We start from the raw sequence: 13420 nt of genomic DNA, 5'->3' as shown, positions 1-13420 counted from the left end.
ATACTGTGTCGTCGAAGGTTTCCATGGCCTGAATCCCTGGGGTTGCTCTGAGCCTTCCCAGTTTGTCTGGCCATGTCCCAGGAGCATTCTCTCCTGACGTTTCGCCCTCACAACCTCTAGAGGTGGGCGAGACGTCAGGAGAGAATGTTGCCAGGGGCTCAGCCATAGAGGCCGGGAAATTCGTATTAAAAATATATTTTGACTGAGGCCACGCCCCATGGAAGGCCTCAGAAAGAGAGAGAGAGAGAAAAAAAGACGCCCCTTTTTCCTTCCCCGTGACGTCCAAGATGGAGGACCTGCTTCTCCTCAGAGACAAGGCGGCAAAGAGGGAGTTAAGCCACGCCTATTTGTCCCGTAACGTTCACCTCATAGTGCGCCACACTCAAGATGGCGGCCCCGCTCCCTATTAATAACAGGATGAAAGGCAAAGAGGGAGTTAAGCCACGCCCATTACGTCCCACCCAAGATGGCGGCAGAGAAGCATCCCTGGTCGCCTCAGTGACAAGAAGGAAGGCGAAGAGGGAGTTAAGCCACGCCTATTTGTCCCGTAACATTCACCTCATAGTGCGCCGCACTCAAGATGGCGCCGCCGCTCCCTATTAATAACAGGATGAAAGGCAAAGAGGGAGTTAAGCCACGCCCATTGCGTCCCACCCAAGATGGCGGCAGAGAAGCATCCCTGGTCGCCTCAGTGACAAGAAGGAAGGCGAAGAGGGAGTTAAGCCACGCCTATTTGTCCCGGTGACGTCACATCTCAGTGCGTCCCACTCAAGATGGCGGCTCTGTTCCCGCTCAGTGATAGGAGGGAAAGCTAAGAGGGGATTAGGCCACGCCCCTTTCGCTGCCCCGTGACGTCACCACGCCAAGATGGCGGCAGAGAAGCCTCACCGTTCGCCTCAGTGACAGGAGGGGAGGCGAAAGGGGCGGAAAAGGGGGCGCAGGAGGGCAGGTGAGGAAAAGTGGGACCCCTATGCCCCCCAAATTGATCCCAGGGAGCGAAAAGGGTCCTTTCCGTCCCTTAAAGGGCCCAACGGTGGGTTTCTGCCGGGAAGGGCCTTCTTGACAGGCTTCTTCACTGTCACTAATGGTTGGGGGGCGACCCCTCTCGGAATGCCAGGGTAACTGCATTTGGAATTGACACTACGTATATATATATATATATATATATACACATATACATATACATATATATATATATATAATATTGATAATATTATGTAATACAATGTAATAATAATACACTATTATATTTATATTTATATAGTCGTATAGTACAATATCTATATATATAAAAGAGTGATGGCATCAGGGCAGCGGACAAAACAACAAAACTGCAGGCCCCCCAACCTCGAAATTTGACAACACAACCCATCATTCACGGCTCTAGGTTGATACAACAAAAAGAAAAGAAAAATAAAGTCCCAATTACAGGGAGAGGATTAAAATTTTTCATCCAATTGCTGCCAGTTAGAAGGCTAAGCTCCGCCCACTTGGTCTCCTAGCAACCTACTCAGCCCAGGGGACAGGCACAGTTAGGCCTCACTTAGGCCTCTTCCACAGATTATCAGATTTCAACTGGATTATATGGCAGTGTAGACTCAAGGCCCTTCCACACAGCTATATAACCCATTTATAATTTTATATTATCTGCTTTGCACTGGATTATCTTGACTCCACACTGCCATATAATCCACTTCAGTGTGCATACTCAACATAAAGACAACCATACAACAGACATTCAATACCACCACTACCTCAACAATTTCTCACCAACACCACCAGACAAAGCCACAGCAACGCGTGGCCGGGCACAGCTAGTAATAATATATAATGCTTATGTAATAATAATAATAATAATAATAATAATAATAGCTTTATTTATATACCGCCCTATCTCCCCGAGGGGACTCAGGGCGGTTTCCAATCAAAATAACAACATACATTACATAGTCAGCAATTGAGAGACAATATTAAAACAACTATACAACTATACAATTAAAATAGACAATAAATAACAATTACAAACCAGCCATAATCGAGAGGACATGCATCATTAACCAAATATCCTAACAATCCGGTTAGGGATGGATGAATCTTATATAACATGTAGTGCTTATATTGTGCTATACTAATAATATAATGTATTGTATGTACAGTAGAGTCTCACTTATGCAACACTCACTTATCCAACATTCTGGATTATCCAATGCATTTTTGTAGTCAATGTTTTCAATATATCATGATATTTTGGTGCAAATTTCGTAAATACAGTAATTACTACATAGCATTACTGTGTATTGAACTACCTTTTCTGTCAAATTTGTTGTATAACATGATGTTTTGGTGCTTAATTTGTAAAATCATAACCTAATTTGATGTTTAATAGGCTTTTCCTTAATCTCTCCTTATAAAACACACAGCCACCCAGGTACTCTGATCCCAGTAATTATTAAAGTATATAAAGCTAAGGTTACAGCTAATGCTTTTATATGCAGCACAAGTATGGGGTTTACATTCTGTCTCATTAATATTTATTTATTATTTATTTCTATCCTGCCCTTCGCACCCCAAAGGGTTGTCAGGGCGGCTTACAAGTTATATATACATACAATAAATTATATTATTAGTATAGCACAATAGAAGCACTACATAAGCATTATATATTATTATATTGTACTATACGACTGTACTGCAATATTATTAGTAATATTGCACGTAGTATAAATATAAAATTATAATAGTGCATTATTATTATTACATTATATTACATCATGTAGCACTTTATCCGTCACCTCGTGTTTACAATATTTATAATTGTATATTTATATTACATGCAATATTACTAATAATATTGCAATATTATTATTACATTATATTACATCATGTAGCACTTTATCAGTCACCTCGTGTTTTCAATATTTATAATTGTATATTTATATTACATGCAATATTACTAATAATATTGCAATATAGTCGTATAATATAATATATTGTATGTATATATACTTGTAAACCGCCCTGAGTCCCCTTCGGGGTGAGAAGGGTGGGCTATAAATGTCGCTAATAAATAAATAAATAAATATGGTCATTTTACCCAGTCTATTTTTACAATCTCTCCGTTTTAATCCATGTCTTTATTAAGTTTTTGTCATTTAGTTTTATTGGGTAATGTTTAAATTTTTATAATTCTGCATGTCTCTTGTCTATTGTTGTGTTTTATATTGCTATTGTTTTTATTCGGGCTCGGCCCCATGTAAGCCGCCCTGAGTCCCCTTTGGGGAGATAGAGGCGGATTATAAAAATAAAGTTATTATATATTATTATTAAAAGGAGCCCCGGTGGCACTGAGCTGCTGAACTTGCAGACCAAAAGGTCCCAGGTTCAAACCCCGGGAGTGGCATGAGCGGCTGCTGTTAGCTCCAGCTCCTGCCAACCTAGCAGTTCGAAAACATGCCAATGTGAGTAGATCAATAGGTACTGCTCCGGCGGGAAGGTAACGGAGCTCCATGCAGTCAGGCCGGCCACATGATCTTGGAGGTGTCTACGGACAATGCCGGCTCTTCAGCTTAGAGAGTCAGACATGACTGGACTTAACATCAGGGGAAAACCTTTACCTTTACCTTATAAAAATAGTTATTATATATTATTATTATTATTATATCATAATATTATTATCAATATTATATGTATATGCAATATATATCTTAGTATAGTATAATATGGGTATTATATATTACTATATTGTTAAATTGATATAATAGAACAAACACAATCTCATCACCTGAGAAGCATATTGGGAGTCGATAAAAGAAGCTCAGCTGCTCCAGTGAGAGCTGAACAGCACAGTCCAAACTTAGAGCATATAATTAGTGGCGTAAAATCAGTGTAATGGAACCCAATAGACTCCCAAAATTGTGCCTATTAGAACAGATACAGACTTCTTGGATTACGCAATTGACAAATCACATGATAATAATAATAATCCAGATTTTCACTCATCTCTCTCTTGCAGGGGGCCATGGAGGGCTCCTCCTTTGTCCAGCACAGCGTGCGCGTCCTGCACGGCCTCAACCAGCAGCGCCAGAGCGGGCAGTGCTGCGACGCCACCCTGGCGCTGGGCCCCCAGGTCTTCCGGGCCCACTGGAGCGTCCTGGCCTGCTGCAGCCCCTTCTTCCGGAGCCTCTGCAACACCGACGGCAGCGCTTCCAGCACCGTCGCCCTCCCGGAGGCCTTGGCGGGAGCCTTCGCCCTCCTCCTGGACTTCTTCTACACGGGGCACTTGGGGGTCACCCCAGGCAACCGGGAGGGGCTCCTGCAGGCTGCAAAGGAGCTCTGCGTCCCTGAAGCTGTCCGCTTGTGCCAGGAGTTTGGGCCGGAGTTGGAGGAGAGCACCCTTGACGAAGGAGGAGAAGCAGCCCCCAAAGAGGACACCATGGCCCCCCAACTCCAAGGGGAGCAGGCGGGGAGCCCCTGCCTCCTTCCGGAAGAGTTGGATCCCAAGGCAGACCAAGTCAAGGAGCCAGAAAGACCGCTGGGAAGCGGAACCACTGAAATGGACCCTGGGCAGCAGGTAGAATAATAACAACATCCAAAGCTTGTCCTGATCACGTAGTTCGAATATTATTTTTACTGCTACTCCTACTACTACTATTATAGTTATTTATACTCAAATGTTTGTCCACATTGGATAATATTATTATTATTATTCAAAGTTTATCCACATTTAGGTAACATTATTATTATTATTATTATTATTATTATTATTATCATCATCATCATCCAAAGTTTATCCACATTGGATAACCTGAGTATTATTATCCAAAGTTTGTCCACACTGTACAGCTTAAGCATGAATAATAATAATAATAATAATAATAATATCCAAAGCTTGTCCTGATCACGTAGTTTTTTACTGCTACTACTACTATTATATTTATTTATACTCAAAGTTTGTCCACATTGAATATTATTATTATTATTATTATTATTATTATTATTATTATCATCCACATTTAGGTAACGTGATTATTATTATTATCATCATCATCATCATCATCATCATTTTTATCCACATTGGATAACTTGAGTAGTATTATTATTATCCAGAGTTTGTCCACATTGGATAATCTGACTGTTATCTTCATCATCGTCATCATTCAAACTTTGTCCACACCGGAGAGCTTAAGTATTATTATTATGCAATGATATGGGTTGCACAGGATCACCTAGTTTGAATATTATTATTACTCCTGTTGCTGCTATCATTAAATTTATTTTTATCCAAAGATTGTCCACACTGGGCAGCTTAAGCATTATTATTATTAATAATAATAATAATATCCAAAGCTTGTCCTGATCACATAGTTTGAATATTATTACTCCTGTTGCTACTATCAGTATATTCATTTCTATCCAAAGTTTGTCCATATTGGGTAGCATTATTATGATTATTATTCAAAGTTTGCTGAGATTGGATAGATTTATTATTACTATATCATTATTTCGCTGGGTGTGTTATGTGGTGTAGTATGGGGTCTGGTACCAGTTAGGCCTATTTTTATAGGGATTTATCAACATTTATCAGTCATCTATTGTGGGTCATGAGGTCACTGCGAGTCTCCTGTCATTAGTAACGTATTTGATTGGGTTGTGTTTTATTCATGTTTGTGATTTTATTTTATATTATTTTTAATTTTCATTTGCGCGTGGTTTTTTTGTTATTTGATGTCGTTCTATGTTTGTTTTGTATTGGCTCGGGCAAATACATGGAAGCTGCCCCGAGTTCCCCCGGGGAGATAGAGGTGGGTACAAAAATAAAATTATTATTATTATTATTATTATTGACACAGTAAACAAGATGATGATGATGATGATGATGATTGGGTTGGTCAGGATGTTATTGCAGTAGTAAATGAGTCCAGACCTTGATGGATATGTGTGCGCAATAATCCTCCGGGTGTGTTTTCCAAAAGGAAGCTCAGGACGAGGCTCCCGTTTCGCATGACGTGCAGGAAGAAGGGAGCGAAAGAGGGAAGGAGGCGGATGACGAGGGCGGCATCCCCGAGAGGAAGAGCACGCGGCCCAAACGGAGGACCCCCTTGGCCAGGAAGCCCCCCAAACCCGCCGGGAACCGCAACGTTTTGGAAGCCGCCGAGCTTGGAAACCGCCGGGGCGGTGGCGCCGAGCCAGTCGAATGCCCCACTTGCCACAAGTCCTTCCTCAGCAAATACTATCTCAAAGTCCACAACCGGTAGGTCCTGGCAAGGGTGACATCGTGAGACCGGCTGCTTTTTATCCCCTGGGATCCAACAGACCTGCTCCTTTTGGCAGGAAACACACCGGCGAGAAGCCCTTTGAGTGCTCCAAGTGTGGGAAGTGCTACTTCCGGAAGGAGAACCTGCTGGAGCACGAAGCCCGGAACTGCATGAGCCGCTCGGAGCAGGTGCCGGAGGGGTGGGTGGGCCATGGAAGTGGAAACCTCTGCTTACCAAACAGTCCTACAAGATGTGTCGTGGAAGCCTTTCATGGCCAGAATGTCTGGGTTGATGTGAGTTGTTGGCGTTTTGCCTGCATATGTGGCAGGCATCTTCAGAGGTTTTTTTCTGTTGGAACTTATTTATTTATTTATTTATTTATTTGTGACATTTATATACCGCCCTTCTCACCCCGAAGGGGACTCAGGGCGGTTTACAAGTATATATACATACAATATATTATATTATATATTAACTTAGGCAACTGGAGTGTATATATTGTGTTTTATTGTGATTATTTAGGCTTGGGCCTATGTTGGCCACCCCGAGTTCTTCCAGGGAGATGGAGGCAGGGGATAAAAATTAAGTTGTTGTTGTTATAATTATCTATATATATAAAAGAGTGATGGCATCATGGCAGCGGACAAAACAACAAAAGTAAACACCCAACAACCTCAAAAATTGACATCACAACCCCTCATCCATGCCTCTAGGTTGATACAACAAAAAGAAAAGAAAAATAAAGTCCTAATTAGAGGGAGAGGAATAATTGTTTTTAGCCAATTGCTGCCAGTTAGAAGGCTAAGCTCCGCTCACTTGGTCTCCTAGCAACCCACTCAGCCCAGGGGACCCTTTACCTTAACTACCACCAATTCCTCAATACTTTATTTCCCATACCACCATACTTTGCCACAGCAACGCATGGCCGGGCACAGCTAGTATTATATATCTGTGGAATGTCCAGGGTTGTTATTGTTGTTCTGGTTATTAATCTGTGAAATGTCCAAGGTTAGTGTTTTGTTGTTGTTTTATTATTAATAATTGTGCAATGTCCAGGGTTATTGTTGTTGTTATTAATCTGTGGAATGTCTAGGGTGGGAGAAAGAACTCTTTATCTGTTCGGAGCAAGTGTGAATGTTGCAGTTAGTGTTGTTCTTTATTGACTGTCCTGATTTTAGTGTTTTTTAAATACCGGTAGCCAGATTTTGTTCAGACAAGGTTTTTTTTTTCCCTCACCCCAAGGACCAACTGCTACCATGTCTCCTGTGTCAATATAACAATTAATATAATAATATATTATTATACAAGACTATTATTCTGCTATACTAATAATATATTATGTTGTATATACATATAATATTGATATTATAACGAAATATAATAAACTTTTTATAATTGTATATTTATATTACATGTAATATTACTAATATTGCAGTACAGTGGTATAGTATAATACAGTAATATAGAATACTAATATTGTACTATGCTAATAATATAATATATTGTATGTACATATAACTTGTCCCCTTCGGGGTGAGAAGGGCAGGATAGAAACGTCATAAATAAATAAATATACACTCCACTTGCCTCATTTCCAACAGACCTCTGAAGATGCCTGCCACGGATGCAGGCGAAATGTCAGCCCGAACAGCTCACAGCAACCCAGTCCTACAAGATCTCCCACTTTCTCTGCTAATGGAGTTTTATGGCTCCCTTCTCTCCCAGGTCTTTGCCTGCTCCGTCTGTCAGGAGGCCTTTAAGAGGCGGGTGGAGCTGCGCCTGCACATGGTCGGCCACACCGGAGAGATGCCCTACAAGGTGAGCTGCCCTGCTCAGTCCTGAGCATCAGGATGTTGTGGAACAGAGGAGCCCACGGAATGGGTGGGAGACTGGCCCCATGGCAAAGAGGTCACGATCAAAGAGGAAGGGGGTCCCAGGAGACCGCACCTATTTTGATCCCGTCTTCATGAGTCATCAGGGACTACTTCTTTATTTTTTGTATATTTTTAATGTTACTTTTCATCCTTATTATTATTATAGCATCTCCCCAGAGTGGCGGCCCTATTAAATCTATTTTTGTATTTATTTATATATAATATTTTTCATCCTTATTATTATTGTGTCTCCCAGAAGGCAACCAGGTGCCCCTTTTCAGAAATGCGGGGCACAATTTTGGGCATTTTCTCTTAAGACATGAGTTGGTCGGCTCCTTCCATCCAGATCTCAAACCACTGAATGCACTCATAGCAAATAATAGTAATAATACATCACACAGTGCACTTGTGTATATATATGCTGTGTCATACTATGTCTTTGTGTCAATAATAACAGTATATTATTATTATTATTAGAAACACAGCAAGATGAGTCCACAGCACACACTGTGCTGGCTGTTGTATTGGATCACATGTTGGACACTTCCCAATATTATTATTATATTATAATAATAGCTCTCCCTGCTTGAACCCACAAAAAGAATGAGTTGTCTGTACTTTGACTGGGGACAAGTTTCACTGGTGTTTGAAGGAAGATTATTATTATTATTAGCGACATTTATATCCCGCCCTTCTCACCCTGAAGGGGACTCAGGGTGGTTTACAAGTATATATACATACAATATATTATACGACTATATTGCAATATTATTAGTAATATTATTACTAATTATTAATAAAATTATATTATTAATTAATATTAATAATATAATTACAATTAGTAATATAAGATGTATCCTGTGTCGTTATTATTTGTATCCTGTTTTAGAGAGACTCATATGATCTAAAACCTTAAAATATGACATTGAAATAGAATGATACTAGCTGTGCCCGGCCACGCGTTGCTGTGGCAAAGTGGTGGTGGTATTGGTTAAAAGTTGTTGTGGAATTTTTATTTGACGTTATTTGTATTTTTTTTTAATTAATTTTATTGTAACTTATCTTTTTTATTTATTATATTTTATTATTTTGTTGTATTGTTTTTAGTTATTTTGTTATATTATTTTATTGTATTAATTTTTTAGTATTTTTTATTGTATTATTTGTATTTATTTTATTTTTTATTCTTTTATTAACACTGGGCTGAGTGGGTTGCTAGGAGACCAAGTGGGCAGAGCTTAGCCTTCTAAGTGGCAGCAATTGGATAAAAACAATTATTCCTCTCTCTCTAATTAGGACTTTATTTTTCTTTTCTTTTTGTTGTATCAACCTAGAGCCGTGGATGATGGGTTGTGTTGTCAAATTTCGAGGTTGGGGGGCCTGTAGTTTTGTTGTTTTGTTCGCTGCCCTGATGCCATCACTCTTTTATATATATAGATTGTTTTCCCTCCCCAGTGCTCTTCGTGCGCCCAGCAGTTCATGCAGAAGAAGGACCTGCAGAGCCACTTGATCAAGCTCCACGGGGCCCCCAAGCCCCACGCGGTAAGGCCAGGAGCCAGCGGATAGAAGAAGAAGCCTCATCTCCTTCTCTGAGTTATCTTCCTCCTTCTCTTCTCCCCGCAGTGCTCGTCCTGCGCCAAGTGCTTCCTCTCGCGGACGGAGCTGCACCTGCACGAGGCCTTCAAGCACCGTGGGGAGAAGCTCTTTGTCTGCGAGGAGTGCGGCCACCGGGCCTCCAGCCGCAACGGCCTGCAGATGCACATCAAGGCCAAGCACAGGTGAGACGGGGCCACCATACAACCAACACACTGCGGCGTCCGTCCCGCACTAAATGCCAGGCTGACGTTCCTGCTGCTCTCCTAGGAACGAGCGCCCCTACGTGTGCGAGTTCTGCCACCACGCCTTCACCCAGAAGGCCAACCTCAACATGCACCTCCGGACCCACACCGGGGAGAAGCCCTTCCAGTGCCACCTCTGCGGAAAGACCTTCCGCACCCAAGGTAGGCGCAAGCAAACACAGCTTGTGCGGCAGGCCTAGGGATCCTCCGCTCCTGACCTGACGCTTCTGCTTGTGCTTTGCTTCCTCTGCCCGCACCGCAGCCAGCCTGGACAAGCACCACCGGACGCACACGGGCGAGCGGCCCTTCAGCTGCGAGTTCTGCGCCCAGCGCTTCACGGAGCGGGGCCCGCTGCTGCGCCACGTGGCCAGTCGGCACCAGGAGGGCCGGCCCCACTTCTGCCAGATCTGCGGGAAGACCTTCAAGGGTGAGCAAGGGAGCCTAGGGGTGCTTTCGGGGCCAGGAACAACCTCCGCAGGGACCCTTCTCTTACACAACCTAGATGTCCTGCAACAAAGAAAGCTTAATTTTTTGCCTTTTTGAAACCTCACCAGAGCCTCCTCCTTATGGCCTGTCCTGTTGCCTATCCTAAACTCATATATAGCACTGGCTAGGATGCATTTTACTGTTTTATATACAGTAGAGCAGGGGTCCCCAAACTTTTGAAGCAGAGGGCCGGTCCACAATCTTTCAGACTGTTGAGGGGCCGAATTATCATTTGAAAAAAAATACAAACAAATTTCTATGCATACTGCACATGTCTTATTTGTAGTGCAACAACAACAACAAAAGAACAATACAATATTTAAAAATGAAAACAATTTTAACCAACATAAACCTATTAGGATTTCAATGGAAAGTGTGAGCCTACTACTGGTCAATGAGATAGTCAAGTTAATTAGGATTGTTGTTGTTGTGTGCCTTCAAGTCATGTCAGACTTTGGCCGAGCCTAAGTCTAAAATTAATTATTTATTTACTGCATTTATTTACTACATTTATATCCCACCCTTCTCACCCAGAAGGGGACTCAGAGCAGCTGTATGTACATACAATATATTATATTATTAGCATAACACAATATTAGCATTGTATATTACTATATTGAACTATACCACTATACTATTATATAATATGTAATATATAACATATAATTAATATTATTATATGGTATTACTATTAGTATTATATTGTATAACATAAGATTATTATCAATATTATATGTATATACAATATATTATATTATTAAAACTGATATAAAAATATTATATTATAAAACTGAGGGCGGGGGCCAGGTAAATGACCTTGGAGGGCCGCATCCGGCCCCCGGGCCTTAGTTTGGGGACCCCTGCAGTAGAGTCTCACTTATCCAACATAAATGGGCCAGCAGAATGTTGGATAAGCGAATATGTTGGATAATAAGGAGGCATTAAGGAAAAGCCTATTAAACATTAAACTAGGTTATTATTTTACAAATGAAGCACCAAAATATCATGTTAGACAACAAATTCGGCAGAAAAAGTAGTTCAATACACAGTAATACTATGTAGTAATTACTGTATTTATGAATTTAGCACCAAAATATCACGATAAATTGAAAACATTGACTACAAAAATGCGTTGGATAATCCAGAACGTTGGATAAGCGAGTGTTGGATAAGTGAGACTCTACTGTACATGATGATGATAATAAAAATAATAATAATAGAGTGGAGCACAGCAAGCTAAGCTCATATATAGCACTGGCTAGAATGCATTTTACTGATTTATATACATGATGATGATGATAATAATAATAGAGTGGAGTACAGCAAGTACTATACATGAGGTGATAATAATGATAGTGTTTGCTATCTATAAATAATAATATATGCAGTGCTACCAGTGCTATACATGAGCTGATAACAATAATGATAGTATTTGTTATCTGTAAATAATAATAGGTATCTTCTCTGAATGCAACGTAGCTATATATGAGCTAATAATAACATTTGGTATCCACAAATAGTAATATAATTGTAATAGATATCTTCTCTAAATGCAGTGCAGCCAGTGGTATATATGAACTAATAATAATGATAATGATAGTATTTGGTATCTAAAGAATAATTATTGTTATTGGCATTGTTAATTCTTACTTGAATACAGTGCAGCCAGTGCTATATATGAGCTGATAATAATGATAATAGTATTTGGTATCTGTAAAGAATAATTATTATTGGTATTGTTAATTCTTATTTGAATACAGTGCAGCCAGTGCTATATATGAGCTGATAATAATGATAATAGAATTTAGTATCTGTAAAGAATAATTATTATTGGTGTTGTTAATTCTTACTTGAATGTAGTGCAGCCAGTGCTATATATGAGCTGATAATAGAATTTAGTATCTGTAAAGAATAATAATTATTATTGGTATTGTTAATTCTTATTTGAATACAGTGCAGCCAGTGCTATATATGAGCTGATAATTATGATAATAGTATTTGGTATCTGTAAAGAATAATAATTATTGGTATTGTTAATTCTTACTTGAATGCAGTGCAGCCAGTGCTATATATGAGCTGATAATAATAGAATTTAGTATCTGTAAAGAATAATAATTATTATTGGTATTGTTAATTCTTACTTGAATGCAGTGCAGCCAGTGCTATATATGAGCTGATAATAATGATAATAGTATTTGGTATCTGTAAAGAATAATTATTATTGGTATTGTTAATTCTTACTTGAATGCAGTGCAGCCAGTGCTATATATGAGCTGATAATAATAGAATTTAGTATCTGTAAAGAATAATAATTATTATTGGTATTGTTAATTCTTACTTGAATGCAGTGCAGCCAGTGCTATATATGAGCTGATAATAATGATAGTATTTGGTATCTGTAAATAATAATAGATCCTTTTCTGAAGCCTCTCTTTTCCTTTTTTTAGCGGTGGAGCAGCTCCGCGTCCACGTCCGGAGGCACAAAGGCGTGAGGAAATTCGAATGCACCGAGTGCGGCTACAAGTTCACCCGGCAGGTAACTCATAGTCTCATACCCTATTCACTTGAATCTAGTGCTAATGACTTGGCCATATTTGCAGCATTGTGGGTTGGGATGCCTCAACTGCATCTCCCCATTTGCCCTCTCTCTGTTTTTCGCCAAGGCCCACCTGCGGCGCCACATGGAGATCCACGACCGGGTGGAGAACTACAACCCCCGGCAGAGGAAGCTGCGCAACCTGGTCATCGAGGACGAGAAAGCCGTGGCCGTGGCCCTGCAGCCCCTCGAAGGGGAGGAAGAGGAGGACGAGGAAGAAGAGGGCTCCTCCTCGTCCGCCACGGAGGTCGTGGTGGAGCCGCTTCCCGGACAGATCATCCCAGAAGAGGACTGCAAGACGTAGCGCTTGGACCCCATGTAGAGCCCCTTACCCAGATTAAAAAAAGAACTATTAAGCTGGCCTGCTGGTTT

The 13420-nt window shown here is 40.6% G+C and overlaps 1 protein-coding gene across 1 annotated transcript; it reads left to right on the top strand.

Annotated features, from left to right (window-relative positions):
* The first annotated feature begins 799 nt into the window (after positions 1-799).
* Positions 800-13409, top strand: zbtb48 (zinc finger and BTB domain containing 48). The gene is made up of 11 exons (XM_062966892.1): positions 800-949; positions 4013-4570; positions 5973-6250; positions 6331-6442; positions 7980-8072; positions 9584-9670; positions 9752-9906; positions 9992-10128; positions 10229-10393; positions 12900-12988; positions 13116-13409. Exons 2-11 carry the CDS (start codon positions 4019-4021, stop codon positions 13350-13352), a joined length of 1905 nt encoding a protein of 634 aa, XP_062822962.1. The 5' UTR covers positions 800-949; positions 4013-4018; the 3' UTR covers positions 13353-13409.
* The last annotated feature ends 11 nt before the right edge of the window (positions 13410-13420 follow it).

Source organism: Anolis carolinensis, unplaced genomic scaffold (assembly GCF_035594765.1).
Source record: "Anolis carolinensis isolate JA03-04 unplaced genomic scaffold, rAnoCar3.1.pri scaffold_39, whole genome shotgun sequence".
In the NCBI taxonomy this organism is placed as follows: Eukaryota; Metazoa; Chordata; class Lepidosauria; order Squamata; family Dactyloidae; genus Anolis; species Anolis carolinensis.
The sequence above is the reverse complement of the archived record's forward strand: the minus strand, read 5'-3'. Positions and strand labels throughout refer to the sequence as shown.